This window comes from Spinacia oleracea, chromosome 6, assembly GCF_020520425.1.
Source record: "Spinacia oleracea cultivar Varoflay chromosome 6, BTI_SOV_V1, whole genome shotgun sequence".
Classification (NCBI taxonomy): Eukaryota; Viridiplantae; Streptophyta; class Magnoliopsida; order Caryophyllales; family Amaranthaceae; genus Spinacia; species Spinacia oleracea.
The window spans coordinates 8,378,099-8,396,382 of record NC_079492.1 but is presented as its reverse complement, the minus strand read 5'-3'; the positions used below and the strand labels follow the sequence as shown (position 1 = coordinate 8,396,382).

Below are 18,284 nucleotides of genomic sequence, written 5' to 3'. Positions count from 1 at the left end.
TACGGTGGTAAGAATTACGTAGTACTTTCGTGGAATGTAGCATGCATTGACTGAGAAAGTACCGTCGTGGATTTTGTTTTTTGTCGAAGGTTTTGCATAGCATTTCATTTATTTTAGGTCAATTAACTATAGTTCCCTAAAGAAAAGGGTTTATTTCTCTTAAAAATGTCATGGAGCTGAGGCTCTTAAAATCTCTAATTTTTTTTAGACACTCGGGAATAAGGTGCATTCTTTCATAAAAAAAGTTGAAATGATGTTTATGTGTAAATCATGTAACTGATGTATTGTGCGTAGAAAACTGCACCAAGATGCATAGTAAAAGTTGACCATGTCGATAGGTACTAGATTTTCTTTATCTTTTCCCGGAGGGTGTTTGACTAGACATGATCATCTATAGCCTGACCTGCCGAACCGGCCCGAAAAAGTACGGGTTTGGGTAGCATAAAATATGCATTTTAGACCAAAACCCGACCCGACCTGAAAATCTTGCGTCGGCCTGCAAATCTCACACCAAATTTATGGGTTTGGGCATGATTTTTTGTGTTAAAGCCCGACCCGACCCGAATTTTGATCACCTCTAGGTTTGACCATGTCGCGATTAAAGCCAATATAAAATATTGCAACTTTTAATGTAAGAATATGCTAAATGAGGAAAAGAGTAATTCGTGAACTATGGACAAATGTGAGTACACAAGAGCACAATGGAGCTAAAGAACACAAGTGCAAGTAAAAGAACATGACATTGTTATTAATTAGATAAACTAAGATATATTCTTTTTTTTCTTTTTACTAAAACTATAAATAAGTAAATGTCGTATTCTTTTAACATAAAGTCATGTTTTTATATGCAAACACTTGTGTTTTTTGGGTGCACCATGTTCATTGTACACCCTTATCCACCATCTAAGTCGAGGAAATTGAAACTAGATTAAGCTGAGCAATTGCACATTGTCATTGATAGCATATGAAAATTTGTACTCCATATTATTCGACTAAAGCTCCAAAGTGATCAAGATAGCAACCAACCAAAACTCCCATGTCAATCCATCTAAAATAGGCTCCATTGCCTCATGAAAATCCTCCAAGCTAATTACCTTACCATCACCATCAATATCAAGCTTTCGGGTCACACGATCAATCGCTTCATCCGATGGATATCGACCAAAGATTGCGGCAAAACTACGAAGATCCGTCAAGGAAAGGAATCCATCTTCGTCTTTGTCCATTAAAAGGAAGAACATTGACGGCTTTTGCTCCCCTAGAGTATCAAACATATGAATACACTGCTTTCCATACAAAATTTTATGGTACAACAAATAGTAGAAACTTGAACATGAAATAGTTCCATTATAATCATCCTTGACCGTATTTATAAGGCCTTGTGTCTCGCACGAATCACGTACTTTCCATAATCTTACAAACTTCTCCACGTCTTTGGTGGTAAGTTCACGGTCCGTGGAACCCTCCAAAACTCCGAGTACGCTATACATTCCTAGCATCATAAACCGAGGTTCGCTTCCTGTTTCAATCAAAAATATGATGAACTATCAACGGTTAGACAAAAGATTTGGACTCGGACTAAGGCCCCATTCTTTTTAGTTGAGTTTCAGGGAAATTCAGTTCAGCAACTCAACTAAGCTCAAAAGAACAGGGCCTACTTCCTTACAAAAGTTATCCCCAAGAAACGGTCTAGGCATGGACTAGCCAAATGACTAGCTAGTTCGTGATGGACCTTAACCAAGGCTGGTCTTTCTTAGTCAATTGTACAAATACAAGCGCATACACGTAGAGAAATAGAAAACAAAAAAAAAAAAAAAAAAAAATGATGTTTTGATATTTACCACCTTTTAAGTTTCATTTTGGTGTATTATAATTTCATATTTACCACCTTATTTACCACATTTTAAGTTGGATGGAATCCGTCCAGAGTTGATAAATAATTAAATATAAAACGTTTCACGGGATTAAGGTGGTAAATATAAAGTTACATTTTATAAGGTAGTAAATACAAAAACCTGAAACTTAAAAGGTGATAAGTATGAAAAGAAAAATCTTTAAAAGATAGTATTTCTCACCTAAGTATTTCCCTTTCAAGACCTCCTGAATGTAGCAAGCATAATGCAGCGGAGAGAGCAATTCATCTTGGTAACACTTGCTTGCATGCCTTAACTGACAAAGATCAGGCTCCTTTGCCAGAGAGAAATTGATTGTCGAGGCGAGAACAATTTGCTTGTTGTGAGAGTTTAAGTCGAATATCCCTCGTTTTTTAGGGTCTATGTTTTTCACAATGTCCTGAGCACTGGTGTTCTCAACACCATAGATGTACATAATGGCCTCGATATCAGCCATAGCTAGACGTTTACCTTTCCGGAATTCGTAAATGTAATTAATGTTTCCAGTGTAAAAAGCCCGGTTTATACCTGCATAAACAAAAGAAACAGGAACCAAACAAGTGATTAGACTATCTACTATAGGTCCTAATTTAAGAATGAACTAGCCAACGTTTTCCTTTCAATCAAAAGAAATCTGCTACATTCGTTTCATAATGATCTTTACGTACAGTTACTATTTGCACAAATAAGACAAATGAGAGAAAATGTGTGAAAAAATGGGTGAATATAATAAAATATGGATAAAGTAAGAGAGAAAGTGTAAAAAGGTGGGTATGTGTAAAAAGAAAATAAATAAAGTAAGAGAAAGTGAGTGGAAAATTGTAAAAGTTACAATAGCAAACTTTTCATGTCAAAAAATAGCATAGATAACAACATAAAACAACATTAATGAAATGGACTAAAACGAAAAATGTAAAGATCATTATGATCTATGAAACGGCTAATGTTTTTAATTACCTACAGGTGTAGTGTTGTCACCAGTAGCAAAATCCATGGCAAAGGTTTTAGCCAGCCAACTCCAATAACTTGCACCGCGATATACAGGTAGAGCATCACCAAATGCATCCCATCGCGGAAGGTGTATAGCTGCAGTAGTAGAAGCATTCCAAGCTGCAACTTTTCGGGCGGAAATGTTGCTAGCTTTGTTGGAGTTTTTTAGAGGCTGTGAAGTAGAATAACCCATGTATTCTGACGGCCTCCTACCGGATATGTCGGAGGCCAGTGGATAGAGAGACGGCCCCCCAAAAGAGTCCCACGTGGAGGCATTTCGAGGTGCCGGGGAGGCAGAGGCATTGAAAGTGGGAGGAACCAAGGAGTTGATCATAGCTGTTGTAGTACTAGTGGAAGAATCCCATACTGATGCATTTCTGATGGCAATGTTGTCAGAGTTGGAATATTCCAGTGACTGTGAAGTAGAATAAGTGGTGTATTCCGATGGTCTCCTACCGGAAATGTCAGAGGCCATTGGAACCAAGGAGTTTATCATAGCTGCTGTAGTACTAGTGGAATCCCATACTGATGCATTTCTGATGGCAATATTGTCAGCATTGGAATATACCAGTGACTGTAAAGTAGAATAAGAGGTGTATTCCGATGGTCTCCTACCGGAAATGTCATAGGCCATTGGATAGTGGGATGGTCCCGGAAAAGAGTCCCATGTGGAGGCATACCGAGGTGCCGGGGAGGGAGGAAGGATGGAGTTGATCTTGGAAGAACGCCCACGGCTGGAAGATGGTATTTGTGGAGGATCCATGGATGATGGATGGATTTGTTAGTGGTAGTAGTGGGTTTGTGCTGGAGAGAGTCCAAGATTTTAAAGTAAGTCTTTCCATCATGGTCTCCACCGGCACCGGCCAACATTGTGGTAGAAGAAAATAAAGGTTTGAAAAGTAGACTATTGGGTGTTTGATGATGACATATTCTAAGTCTTCATCAGTACTTTCCCCGGACCTTCCCCTATTCTCAGCATCCGTATGTGTCATACTACATTCAAGTTCTGGTTATTATCAACAAGTGTATATTCGATATGAGAAATAAGTCTGGATGAGACAGTGTCACACTAACACATACTACCTCCGCTTCAAAATGATCTTTACACTTTCTATTTTAGTCCGTTACATTGTGCTTTATTCTATTTTTGGACATGAAACTTTACTATCTTACCCCTCTTACCCGTAACATTTGTCACTTTCCACTCAATTTCTCTTATTTCATTCATTTTTCCTTATATCCACCACCTTTTTCCACTCCCTTACTTACTTTATCCATATTTTATTACATCACCCACCTTTTTACACTCTAGTCTTCCCTTTTTGTCTTAAAATTTGTGCAAATAGTAATCGTAAAGAACATTATGAAACGGAGGTAGTACAAACTTACGTCTCATCCTGATAACATATCCAGTTATCCAATACTGAGTATATCATATTAGCAAACAGTTGTCTTGAAGAGATGGAAAGTCTCCAAATCCTTACTCGAAACAGGGTTATCAAACAAGTATATTGCGACTCAATCGAACAATTGTGCCACAACATTGAAGAATATACAGGAAATAATAAAAAGTAGAAGTAAAATAATACTTGTATGAAATTGAAGAATACAAAGAGAGAAATCACCTCTGGAATTGTTCCAACGAACTGTTCGTTCAGCTCTTCTTCATCACTTAACTCGAATAACTTGGAAAGAGCTTCGGTTTAGTTGGTTGAAATAAAGACCACGATCTGTAAGTCGATTTATATATATCTAGCAAGAGAGGATACTGCTGGAAAGCAAAAAGAGCAACTGGAACAGCAGCAAACAGTGCAATGGGAATAGGAATAATCCAGTTCACTGACTTCACTCCTTCCCGAAAAGTGATAAAAGAGGTAACCGTGAAGGCTGCCATCATAGTCACTATTGAAATGAACATCCCTGTTAACCCCAACATCAGTTTCAGCGGCAATGATTTGAGGAAATCATGCTCAGCATAACGAGAGGTGAGGATCGACAAGAACATCAATATTGCAGCACAGGAGCTGAAAAGCGATAGAGCATTACAGATTGCAAAGACTATAAACAATCTTCGGTTTACAAATACTGGGGTTCCTTTGCTGTCAATACCACCAGGCAAGGTAAATGCCGCTGCAAAGACAACTGTAGCAATGAGGGCAGCGACTACAGAACAGGATTGTGCAGTCTGTTTCATCCATTCTTCTCCCTTTGCCCTTAATCCTTCATGTCTTTCAGTGAATAAGGCACGAGGAGTCTTGTAGCTTTTATTCTCTGCTTCAGCGTACTCTGAACTTACAACCTTCTCCACTGCCTATCATTAACAGAAATGTTACGCGTTAAATTCAACTACTTGTCAGCACCTTTGTTCTTCTAAGATGATTTGGGGAAAGAAAGGATAATTATGCAGTTAGCTACTTCGCTTTCTTTCTATTCAAGTTGGTTTGAAAGTGAAACCAAGTCTTACAAGGCTACAACTTCCCTTTCAAACTTTCCAGATTAGATTAAGACCAATTACAGAACTTTCTATCTACTCCCTCCATTCCTGAAAGTTCTTTCCATTTTCCGAATTGGTGTTCCTTTTTGTTCTTCCCATTTGGAATCTATTCCATTTTTGGCAATTTTTTAGCCCCAAATTACCCTCTTTCTAAATTTATAATACCCACCTTATCCCTTCTTTATTCCCTAACCTACCGCACATGTTCTTATTTTTATAATTTCTCCACTCACTTTATCCCCCAATTTCCCCACCCACCTTATTAAAGCAAAAGTAGAATCTAATATTTTAACACTTTCTCTTTCCTAGAACATCTATTTTTCTTATTCCCCTCCCTGATTCCTACTGGGAAGAAAAAGGGAACGGAAGGAGTATGTCATTCCAGAAGTCTATCAAACAAGCTATAAATCATCACTGAACCATGATAGCATATGGTGAAATGTTCAACACAAAGTCCTTCGGGGAGTGTGGGAAAGCAAATAAATTGTTTTTCAATCATTTAAGTGAATTGCTCGTTCTTTAAACAAGATTAAGCATTAAAAAGGGGAAATCATGGCAAAGTTACCTTAAACCAAAGAAGCTCCCTTTGCATCTGAAGAGCTGCCCCTGAGACACAATTGAGACGATGAGAAGGAGCCAAGGCGCCAGCCAAATGCAACATATTATTGTCATTTCCATCCTTGTCAACAGCTATCAGATCTTTAATTGCTCCTAATTCATATATCAGCTTGAAGATCTCTTCGTGGCGATTTATGATGGCAATGTGAAAAATACTGCGGTTTTCTTCATCGACTTTCCATATTAGATCAGGATAGGTTCGTATAAGTGTTGTTAAAAACTCTACATTGCCACATTTTGCAGCAATGAAAAGAAGTCTCCACGGAGAGCCAATAAGGCGCGAGATGTTTTTATCTTCTTGTTTGATGACTTCATCCCAAAGCCTCTGTACTAGTTGTAGCTCTAATGACTGTTGAGGAAACTTCCCTTGAGCTAGCTTACCTCCTGAAATATAGTAGTAACTAATACATTAAAGATTAAAAACAAGCTCATATACTCTAAAACCTAGCAGAAATGATTACCTAGGCCAACAAGTGTCTTCCATATGCTTTGCTCATGATAGTCTCCGGACCTTACAGGCTTCCGAGCTAATGCATGTAAAGCTGTTTCTCTCTTCCCATCACGAAGAAGTGCCAACTCGGGATGCTCCTTAAGTATATGATTTGCAACATCTATTTGCATAAAAAGTTGAAATTAGATCCTTCCGTTCCAGCTGCTATAAGTTAGCTCAGGGGAACGTACCAAACAGATTAGTGTTAATGGAACTAGTAAGTATTGCTATGCGATCAACATCAGTCAATTGATTGTTGTCAGTGACACCGATAAGATACCACACCATATCTCTGCGTCCCAGCAAGACCGCCATCTGAAGGGGTGTCATATCTTGGCTACCTCTGATATTTGGGAGCGCGCCATTATTGTCCACCATCACCTTGGCAATTTCAACAACCCCAGATGTCGCAGCCAAACAAAGAGCTGTGTTCTTTGCATCATTGCTTAAGGCCAAATCATCTATGTTACCTTCTATCATGAGCTTCACCAGCTCTTTTACAAAATGGGTGCGCTTGGCTGCTGCGGCAATATGAAGAACCCTTTCTCCTCCTTTCGCTATTGGGTGTCGGATCCAATCCGGAGATTGCTGCAGAATTTGTTCCGCAGCTGGCCAATTTCCTTCCAGAGCTGCTTTGTAGAGTGGCAAGCCAAATTTTAAAAAATCTGCTCTGCTGCTGCTGATTACTGCTTTATCACACAATTGCAAAATCAGAGAAAATTAGGACTTACATTAGTTACGGAGTACAATCTTCATAATCAATATATTCCAAAATACGAAGAATTCTACTTCATAAATAGGCAGTAAATTTGTATAGGACTTGTATGTTAATTTGTTTTCACTTGGTTCTTGTCAACTTGAACTACTATGAAAAGAAAAATATAGTAATGAAATTTATGCTAGAGGTCAGATTCCAACACATAGCTCCACAACCCCGAATCTAATTCCGAGCCAATTACAAATTTTACAATATTCAAACCAACTGCCAATTTGAGTATTTTGATCAGTCTCAAAACTTGTAAATAATTTGATTGCATATCTGTAATATATGTATCCAAAACAAGATGGATCCCCGTTTTGACTTTCACCAGTCCAAATAGATTTAATACTTGTACTCCGTATGTACTCTCACTATCCCTTTTTGTTTGCCTCATGTGCCATTTTAGGCCGTCCCTAAAAGATTGCTCCATTACCATAAAAACTCATGGGACAACAACTCTACTCTCACATAAAATACATTTGGTCCACCACTTTTGTCTCTTCTCAATTCTATACAACCAAACCTTAATAAAGCACTACATGTGCACGGGCAAACAATTAGGGACAGCGGGAGTAGTAGGAATAACAAGCTATTTATTATAGACCCGAACCCGATTATGACTCAAGTTTTAATAATCCATACCAAGTGGGGATGTTATTTGCAATTACCCCAATATGACCTGAATCAAGTCTATCCCAACTACCCTCTGCTATATCTTTATTTGAGTTAGCAACAGTAACATCTTGTATGATCTGTACCACAATAAAAAGTGAGAAAGTGGGAAATTGCACCCTTATCCTTTGTTTATTGTTAATATTGGCCCCATGTTTGGAATAAATGGACTCCAAACATGGACTCCAAAACCCTTTTTCCCCATGTGCAATAAATTGAACCCTTTTGTCATTTTTTTATTTTCTTTTTACAAATAAAAATATTCCTTCCTTCACTGGTAAAATCAAAAGCCAAAACCTCGCACAAGCCTACCCGGCCAGGAACCTCGCACAAGCCTACCCGGCCAGGAACCTCGCACGGGTCTTAGAGGTCTACCCAACCCGAGTTAACGGGCAAGACCCCTTGGCCACTCCTTGCCATTAGACCAAATACTACTCTGTACTTCGTATTTGGTTACTCACTAGTAGTATGTTTAATTATTATTATATTGGTGTATAAAGAGCCATCGACAAATGGGGTAGACTGGGATTTGGTCCCAAGATATCGTCCCTTAATACTTTAACAACTTAACTAGTTGAATTCAGTATGTTTTAAGGAGTGTATTGGAAACTGAGAAAACTCAAACAATCAAGAATAACAGGGGACAGAGGGTAATTTGCAAAATTGTAACCCTAGATTGATTTGGTCATAGAATTGAACATTGAAAACTCAAACAATCAAGAATAACAAGGGACAGAGGGTAATTTGCATAATTTGCAAAATTGTAACCCTAGCTTGATCTGGTCATAGAATTAAAACAAACTTTAAAATCAACCCATATGTCAATTGAGTAGTATGAGTATAATAATCACACAAAGCAAAGCCTAGAATTAAAATAAAAAAATAAAAAAAATCAACCCGTATGTCAATTGAGTAGTATGAGTACAATAACCACACAAAGCAAAACCCAATTAGTATAATAATCACACAAAGCAAAACCCAGAATTAAAAAAAAATTAAAATCAACCCATATGTCAATTGAGTAGTATGAGTACAATAATCACACAAAGCAAAACCCGGAATTAAAAATTCAAGAGCAGACAATTCCCAGAAAAAACAACATTCAATTTTACAAGAGTGGTTATTTAGTGTAGTGATGCTAGTCTGTGTGTGGCTGAGATAGGCGAGCATTTTCTAGTTATTTTATTATAATTTACTAAAGGTGAAATAATTAGATAAATTATTGGCACTCACCGGCTGATAATGGTGGTGGTGGAGGCCGCGGTGGAGGCGGTACGGTGGCAGAAGAGGAGGTCGGTGAAGGAATTATTGAAAGTGTTACGTCATGAGTGGTTGATGATGATGATGATGCTTGTTGGCTGACTTGGCTCCCAGAAGGTGGTTGTTGCCCGGACATTTGTTTCGATGTTTTATCCTTTTTTTCTTCTTTTTTTTAAGAAATAAAAGTGTGCCGTTATCGTTTCAATGGGGAATGGTGCAATTGTGCAATGATTCTAGATTTCTAGTAGCTTAAAAAGTACTCCCCCGTCGTCGTTTTTTTTTTTTTTTTTTTTTTGGTATTTTGCACTTGTTTTAACGACTAGTTAATGTGCATTGAGATTTATCTATTTTTTATTTAAACAAAACAAATTACGTTTATTTATAATATTTTCACTTTTGCTAAAATTCTGATATTAGGAAAATGAGAAAAGATAGATTAAAATGACCCAATGAATTTAATTGGTTAAAATAATAATTGGACCCGAATTTTGATACAATATTAAAGCATTTATGTGATAATATAAAAGGAAATGTAAAGAACATTTTAGGACACCCAAAAATAAAACCGTAAAGAAAAAAAAGAGAAGGAGGGAGTACGTTAAACCACAGTGCAGTTTTGTTCTGTTTGACTTATTTTGATTTATTTCAGATAAAATATATTCAAATAAGATAAGTTTAGGAAAAATAAGTTTTCTCAGACATTTACACACACGAATAAATTTTTTTTTAAAAAAAAAGCACACAACATAAGTTTTTTCAAATAAAATAAAGTTCGTATACTAATTGTTCGGATAAGATAGGAAAAAAAAAAACTAAACCTACATTAGATTAAAAAAAACAGTAAGGTAATATACTAACAACAACTAGGCGAAGCACATCATTTAGGTCCCTAAAAAATCATCTAGTTAGGTGAGACTTGTGACTTGGTGAAAGACACGGGATACATTTATAAATGGATGGATGATCATGGTTTAAGCATATGACATATAGATGCAATGAATGAAGCTACATTCAATCTGAATCCGATTCGTTGACATCTCTAGTGTAAGATATCATAAATTAATAACCCGTAAAAAAACCTCATGATCGATAAGTGGAAAATCTATTATCATTAATTAGAGTTCCCACTAGATTTTTCGTTCGTTTAGTATAAAACTTTAAGCTCCTCCACAAAGAAAGATTATTTAACTATAGAAGGCCAGTTGCTAGTTGTAATTTGTTACATACTTCCTTCATTTTTTTAATTGCACCATCTTTTGTTTTGACACTATTCACATATTTTTATATAGTTATTTTTTGTGATTTATATGTAAAGAAAAATATATTCATGTGAGATCTTGTTAGATTAGTCTCGAATTATACTTTCAAATTATCAACTTTTTATAAATTTTCAAATGTATTATGACAGATATTAATGGTTAAAATAGTGCATTGGCAAACGTGAAATCTAAGATGATGCAATTAAAAAAATGGAGAAAGTAGTACTTTTATATTTCTTCTTCAACCCTCCCCATCGATTTGTATAATTCGATGTACTTATTTATACTTTAAGTTGTCTTTTAAAAATCGTAAAAAGTTAATTAAGGCTGCGTTCTATTCACCTGATTTTCACTTATTTTTCCTGAACTTATCTTATCTGAACTTATCTGAACTTATCTGAACTTATCAAAACTTATTTTAGTTATAAATTATACTTGGTCAACCCTTATTTTTCCTGAACTTATCTTATCTGAACTTATCTGAACTTAACTGAACTTATCTGAACTTATTTTTCCTGAAATAAGTGGAAATAAGGTGAACAGAACAGAGACTAAAACAATCTTTTAAAGACAAAAGGAGTAGTTTTTACCGCCAATTTTTATTATTTTAAATTGTTATAGTTAGACAAATAAATGGACAAGATTGGTCTTTCAAAGGGGTCAACATTAAAACAATCATATTTATTGTACACTATGCAAAAATGGAGAAATGTCTCTTTGTCTCCTTTTTAACAAAATATCACAATCAAGCAACAAGACTTGGTATATGGTTCATTTGTTCTACTTTCAGCTTTGCCCACTTGCTTTTTCTTCTTCGACTAAAGTCAATTGTTGGACCCACAATATTCATTTTAGAGTACGGAGCAATGGAGCGTCAATTTTTACTTCTAGTGTTGAAAACCAAGCCTATGTTAATACTTACAATAATTTGGCAGAGATATTTTTCGATACACAGTTTAACTGTTTTTTGGGTTTAAAAGAGGGGAAAGCCCCTTAAAGAAGTAGGAAAATCTAGAACAAGCTAAAAAGAAAAACTAAAGCTAGCAAATCAAAGACATAAACTTACACTAAATTAAGGCCCTTTTTGTTCGACTTATTTTGATTTATTTCAGACAAAATAAGTTCAAATAATATAAGTTCAAAAAAATAAGTTTTTTTCAGACATTTTCATACATTTTCATATACAAATAAGTTTTATTTTCAAATAAAATTAGTTTAAATAAGTTCAGATAAGTTCAAATAATATAAGTTCAGTTAAAGTAAGTCGAATAGAACACAACCTAAGTATGATTAAGCTGCTGCTGCCGGTACTTTCCTAGCCATTGTCAATCCACAAAAGTCATCCAATAAAATGACAAAGTTCCAAAGGAACCACCTCAAACAAGATCAATTTTGGGTAGTTTAACTGTAAATATATGCAATTATATATTAGTATAAACTATAAAAAATAAAAAGTTGATATTTAAAAATATACAGACTAATATAACAACATACTCCACATTACACAAAAATATTTGATTTTTATATATCAATAAGAAGATGTGTTTAACGTTAATGTATGAATAAAGTAAAAGTCAAACTGTTGCAAGTATTTAGAAACGCGATAAAGTAGCTTATAATACATTAAAATTTTATTTCGGCACATCTACAGTAAATATGTATTTCTATAATGTACTTTTACCCCTTTTTTTTATAATTTTTAATATGTTATTAACTATCTATACTAATATATTAAAAGGCGTTTGAAGAACGTATACGTGTCACGTAGACCTTTCCTTATTACGCCACGTCACCACTAATTAGCATCATGACACGTCATTACAACCAAAAAACATCTAACAAGGATCGAACACCAAAGTAATATCTTTCCATATAAGCCTATATCTTTTTACAATAAACAAATACATTGAATAAAAGTGAATGCAAAAAAAGGAATGATTACTTAATTCATAAATGTACAATTATTACTTTGAAGTAAAGGATCCGACTTTGTTTAGACTTTTGGATGTTAAGTTTAATCGGGAAGGTTGTTGATCGGTCACTAATCTTATGTCACCACCGTAATTTGATGATGACATCATCTCTACGTACACATATTTAAGAAAAAAAATCCGAATAAAAGTCAAAACCCGAGGCAACGCCCGGGTTACATACTAGTTATATTATGAAAAAAGTTGATGGACAAACATTTTAAAGGATTAAATAATTATCTTTATTAATGATTTTGAAAGAATAAATTTTATTAAAATGAAATTTTTTATCATTGAAAATAACTTTTATTTATATTGAGGTAAATTTTAAGTATTTTGATTAAAATTTTTGTAAATAAGATTATGTGGTGTCAGTATGTGAAAGCTTAATTTTCTGTACTTTAAACCTCCAATCACATAAAGATTTGCTAAATAAATCTTGTGCCAAAATTAGCTTTTTCAGCCTTGTTAGTTGTTGATAGATCTCTTACTATTTACTCCGTACTAAACTACGGAGTACTTCATTCTTTCAACTGTAAACCACCATCTCACGACTTTCCAGCCATGAATCCACCACCAACTTCGTTTTCCGGCCGCCGTCGTTCTTCCGTGATCGACGTCAACACTCCTCCTATTCTCACATCCGCCTCACCAGCACCCCGAAAGTCCTCCGTTTGTGATTCTCCTCCGCGGCAATACGCCGCTCCAACCACTGATGATGGCGGCTCAGCTGAAAACATAGCAACCCGAAAAGCTTCGGTTTGGGATGATAATACGAATACCGCGTCTAGATCCACGGATTCGGGTTACGGGGCACAACCGGGAAATGAAGGGTCCACTACTTTGGGTTGGATAACCGGGACTGAGCTCGTCTCGTCTCCTACATCTTACGACATCTCCAGTACCATTGATCATGGCTCTTCTGCTTCAGCTGAAAACATAGCAACCCGAAAGGCTTCGGCATGGGATGATAATACGGGTACGGGTTCTATGAACAGTACCCGGGCTTCTGTGACGGGTATTGCTGGACGCAGGTCCACGGCTTGCGATGATGATGATACGTGTACCGCTTCTACCCGGCGGGCCTCTGTGACGGGTATAGCTGGACGGAGGTCCACGGCGTTGGACCGTCCACCTTGGGATTTGTTTTCCGGGGCTCCGCCGAGTAATGAAGGGTCCACCTGGGATTGGATGTCTGAGATCGTCTCCATGATTTCTAATACTAATGGTGATGGTGACGGTCTAAGTTCAGGTAATTAAGTTTTAATAATCTCATTACATGATATAGTTAGTGGTCCTAATTGCAAATCAGAAAACTTATTCATTACCAGTTTTTTTTGGTTTATAATCCCTCCTTTTCTCAAATATTGTCGTATATTGCAACTTTTTGGACCAACTTTACAAACTATAATCACGAATCTAACTAATTTATTTATAAGAAATACTTCCTCCGTCTTTTAATACTCGCAACGTTTGGACTTTTGCCACTATTCATATAATCTACTTTGACTATTCGTAGTGTTTTTTATATGAGATAAAACATAGTCATGTGGGATCTTGTTAGATTCGTCTCAATGTGTATTTTCAAAATATCAACTTTTTATAATTTTTGCATAAAGAGAATTTAAGATATAAATGATCAAAGTTATGCATTGGCATGCGTGAAACTAACAAACGTTGCAAGTATTAAAAGACGGAGGAAGTAATATAGTTAACTGATTAAAATATTGTCAGAAATGTATTTTTTAATATCAATTTTATAATTATAAGCATAGAGACATTGGAGATATTAATGTTTCAAGACGGACTAAGCAATTAATGGAGTAGTAGAGATATTTAATCTTGAAAGCATGATACTATGGATTATGGCCGTAAATGAGCTGAGTCGAGCCGATTATTAACGTTATAGAACTAAGCTTGTTAAGAAAAATTGGTATTCGAGCTTGAACGGTTTTTTTCTTTTCTTTTTTGGTTTGAGTTGTGCTCGTTTAGCGAAATATTTGTCCGGGGTCGGCTTGGTTTTGCTCGTTTGTATTTCGAGCTTGAGCTTTACATTGAACGCGTAAAACAAGTTTTAACAAACCAGCTTTGCATCTCATCCTTTTTTTATGAAGATAAAAGAGAAATATAAGTAGGTTTCGGAAAAAAAAATTGGACTTTACATTTATACCGAATAATTTGTCCTATACGGAGTAATAAATTATAAGATTCTTAGGGAAACCTATATTTGTCCTATTATTCTATTAAAATATACAAGCTATTAACGAGTTATAAACGAGATGTCCGTGAACACTAACGAGCTGAACATGATGGTGTTCAAGTAAAACTTGTTTCGTAAACGAGCCTTAAATATTTAATCGAGCTTGTTCATTTTGTTAATAAACAAGCTTTAACCGAGTTTGTTTAGTCAAAGGTTGTTTGCGATTTGTTCGCGAACGTATCGGCTCATTTGCACTTCTAACTATGATAGATAAAACCAACATCGATTTAATAACACCAAGTTTTTGTTTGGTTAGCAGGTAAAAACATGGAAAGTTGTTGAAGTTACCGATTACCTTATTACTTGTAAAATTTTGAAAATAGTACTCAACCTATGAGATCGAATTCGACCATTGTTATTTGGGACACTATCCTTTCTAGCTTTGGTACAGCCAGCACATTGCTGGCTGTACCAAAGCTAGCTGTTCTAAACTTACGGTAGTATTCAATTTTAATCTTTACATCTAATCCTCTTGTCTTCTGCAGACAAAAACCGGGTTTATTATGTTGGCAACATGAATCACGTTTTCGAAACCCACAACGATCAGAAAAGTCTAGCCATTGTTGATGTTGAGACCATCATGTACGCCTATGGAGTTGACAAGGCCTGTGTTGAAGAAATCTTCAGCAAAATTGACCCTAAAAAAAGTGGGATATTCAACATCAACTCCAACAACAAGCAAATTCTAGTCGCCTCGATCATGAACTTCTCTTCTCCAAAGGAGCCACTCGTTAATCTAAGGCATGCTAGCAAGTGCTTTCGAAACAACTTGCTATCACCACTCCATTTTGCTGGTTATATCATCGACGTTCTTAGAGGAAGATGTATAGGTGAGGAATACTACACTTTTGCTTCATATTTCATCACTAATAATGGATTTTTTTTTGTTTTTTTTTTTTTGGTGCGGATGAGCCATAAGGGTAATATAAATTACAAATGGGGGTTGGGATTCAAAACTGAGATATATTGTACACAGACTCTCAGTCTTAACCACTAGGCCAAGACATCATTAGTATCACAAATTCTTATTTACAATGGGTGTACAATAAATATTGTACACCGAAGTAAAAGTTAAATCAAAATGCTTAAAAGTTAAGCTTATATATGTAAAAGTTATCTATTTTTAAGTGATTAATTTTTTCATTTTAGTAAAACTTATTTCTTCAAAATCACTAATAATGTATAAAATTAATCATTTATATCAACTTTTTTTTTACTAATATAAAAGTTAATCAAAACTAGGTTAAAGTTATCTTGGTGTACAATAAATTTATTGTACACCTTGTGCGCACAAGACCTTTTGCATTAGTATGGATTATTTTTATGTAAGAAGCTGAGATACACACTTTCTGTTAGAATATGCCTTGAGTCGGTTGTTTGGATCGAGTTTAAATTAGGAAACTAGCTTTATTGTACATTCAGGAAAATTATCCTAGCGAAATTGATAGGGAAATGATAATATACGGATAGTACACGAATTCTTAATTACACATGATTTACAATAAATATTATAAGGTGTATGTAAAGTAACCAAAAAATGTTTAAAAGCTACCCGTACTCCCTCCGGTTTTTTATTGCATCACTTGAACCCACTTGTCAATGCTAATTACATCTTTAATTTTATAATTGTAAAAATTATAAAAAATCCATATTATGAAAATATGTATTGTGACTCTAACAAAATTTTACATTATAATATTTGTTTATTATATATTGGTAAAAAGTTCAAGTCAAACTTAATATATATCGTGCTAAAGTCCAAGTGATGTAAGTAAAAAAAATGGAGGGAGTATAATGTATAAGTTAGAGTGGTAAATTTTTTTTTTCTAATGAAAATTATCCCTTCAAACTCACTCATATCATAATGCATAAAGGTAACTCTTTGAAAAGTTTATCCTTCAAAAATGACTTTAATTGTATAAAAAGTTAATCAAACATGTTAAAAGTTATTAAAAATTAAAGGAAATTTTGTGAAACACTACCTTTAAGTTTGGTGGTTTTGTGAATTGCTACCTTTTAAAAACTTTTTTAATTTTACCACCTTATAAATTTGGTTTGTTTGACTTACACTACCATTTGACGTTTTCCGTTAATGTTTTTCGTCGTGTATTACTTATATTCTTTTAAATAGATGTGTTCTTTGTCGTTTTATTTATTTGACATATTAAATAATCGTTATAGTGGGTTCAAAGACGGAAAACAATAATGAAAAACATTAAATAATGGTCGTGTTAGTCAAACAAATCAAACTTATAAGGTAGTAATGTGCTTTTTAAAAGATAGCAATTCACAAAACCACCAAACTTTATAGTGTTTCACCAAAGTATGACAAAATTTATTGTACACCAGGTGTGCACAACACCTATTGCTGACAATATCCCTTAATTGAAACATGCAGGAAATGAGCCTCACTTTATGATCCTAGGAATGTATAGCATACTTGGAGTTTTGCAAGGTTCCACGAACCGTGGACTTACCACCAAAGATGTGGAGAAGTTTGTGTCATTGTGGAAAGTAAATAATTCAGACGAGGCACAAGACCTTATAAGTATGATCAAAGATGATCATAATGGAACTATTTCATGTTGGAGCTTCTACAACTTATTGTACCGTAGGAACATGTTTGGAAAGCAGAGAATTGAAGTGTTTGATATACAGGGGAAGCAAAAATCGTCAATGTTCTTCCCATTAATAGATAAAGACCAAGATGGGTTCCTCTCCTCTGCTGATCTTTCTAGTTTTGCTGCAACCTTTGGCCGATACCCATCCGATGAAGCGATTGATCGTGTGACTCGGAAGCTTGATATGGATGGTGATGGTAAGATCAATGTTGAGGATTTTTGTGTGGCAATGGAGCTTGTATTGGATGGGATGGCATGGGAGTTTTGGTTGGTTGCTATCTTGCTCACTTTTGAGCTTTAGTGAGGCATTGTTCTGTTCGTCGTTCCACTAAGTTCAGATAAGATAAGTTCGGGAAAAAAAGAAGTGTTGACAAAGTATAATTTATAAGTTTAAAGCGATCTTGGTTGGCTGTTATCTTGCTCACTTTTGAGCTTTAGTTACTTCGTTTACGTAAGCGGTCTTGGACATGAGCGGGTGACCCACAGAACAGGACCCCAAATTTTAGGGTTATCAAATTTCGGATATGATTTAACAAATTCGTAATATTAAGAAAAATTGTTGTTTTATATGAGTGGTCTTGGATTCAACTCCAATCATTTATCCTTTGTGGATTCAATATTAATTCTTTCATAAGTACTTCATCCGTCCCAAAATATAGTGTCCGTTTGACTAAAAACACGGAATTAAGAAAAAGGATAACATTAATAATAAAACAAAATTTGTACTTTCAAGATAAAGTACATGTTAGGTGGATTTTATAAAGAGAGAAACTAAAGATTAAAGGTGTGTACATAATAAATGGGCCTCAAAAAGACAAAAATCAAGCACATACATGGGTTGAATAAATGTCAGAAATTACGAATTTCTAAGTAAAAATTCTAACTTTTTTAGGACAATATTTGAATTACAATTAATGCATGAGTGTATTATGCGTAAAAATTAATGGTTTATAATAGAAATAGACACATCATTTAGATACACCGTTTAAAAAAAACAG

The 18,284-nt window shown here is 35.1% G+C and overlaps 2 protein-coding genes across 8 annotated transcripts; one reads left to right on the top strand and one right to left on the bottom strand.

Annotated features, from left to right (window-relative positions):
* Nucleotides 1–908: 908 nt before the first annotated feature.
* LOC110805074 (ankyrin repeat-containing protein At5g02620) lies at nt 909–9,412 on the bottom strand. Of its 7 annotated transcripts, none has more exons than XM_056833120.1 (6): nt 9,150–9,412; nt 6,676–7,173; nt 6,456–6,605; nt 5,942–6,378; nt 4,508–5,193; nt 2,281–2,420 (listed from the first exon to the last, which is right to left on the bottom strand). In XM_056833120.1, the coding sequence occupies exons 1-5, from the start codon at nt 9,310–9,312 to the stop codon at nt 4,555–4,557; spliced, it is 1,887 nt and encodes a 628-aa protein (XP_056689098.1). In that variant the 5' UTR covers nt 9,313–9,412; the 3' UTR covers nt 2,281–2,420; nt 4,508–4,554. The 7 variants fall into 7 exon arrangements, with proteins under 7 accessions (XP_056689101.1, XP_056689100.1, XP_056689098.1 ...); XM_056833121.1 differs by lacking the exon at nt 2,281–2,420 and adding an exon at nt 3,281–3,418; XM_022010676.2 differs by lacking the exon at nt 2,281–2,420 and adding an exon at nt 3,648–3,875.
* Nucleotides 9,413–12,783: 3,371 nt separating this feature from the next.
* Nucleotides 12,784–17,853, top strand: LOC110805070 (uncharacterized). Its single transcript, XM_022010670.2, has 3 exons — nt 12,784–13,657; nt 15,151–15,495; nt 17,064–17,853. Exons 1-3 carry the CDS (start codon nt 12,970–12,972, stop codon nt 17,585–17,587), a joined length of 1,557 nt encoding a protein of 518 aa, XP_021866362.2. The 5' UTR covers nt 12,784–12,969; the 3' UTR covers nt 17,588–17,853.
* The last annotated feature ends 431 nt before the right edge of the window (nt 17,854–18,284 follow it).

Bases quoted from the DNA above. Each gene is read 5' to 3' on its own strand.
- LOC110805074 (XM_056833120.1), bottom strand. From the start codon at position 9,312: ATGTCCGGGCAACAACCACCTTCTGGGAGCCAAGTCAGCCAACAAGCA. The intron at 6,606-6,675 runs GTACGTTCCCCT...TTATGCAAATAG, and splicing joins CATTAACACTAATCTGTTTG to ATGTTGCAAATCATATACTT. The intron at 5,194-5,941 runs GTAACTTTGCCA...TGTTAATGATAG, and splicing joins GGGAGCTTCTTTGGTTTAAG to GCAGTGGAGAAGGTTGTAAG.
- LOC110805070 (XM_022010670.2), top strand. From the start codon at position 12,970: ATGAATCCACCACCAACTTCGTTTTCCGGCCGCCGTCGTTCTTCCGTG. The intron at 13,658-15,150 runs GTAATTAAGTTT...TGTCTTCTGCAG, and splicing joins TGGTGACGGTCTAAGTTCAG to ACAAAAACCGGGTTTATTAT. The intron at 15,496-17,063 runs GTGAGGAATACT...TGAAACATGCAG, and splicing joins TCTTAGAGGAAGATGTATAG to GAAATGAGCCTCACTTTATG.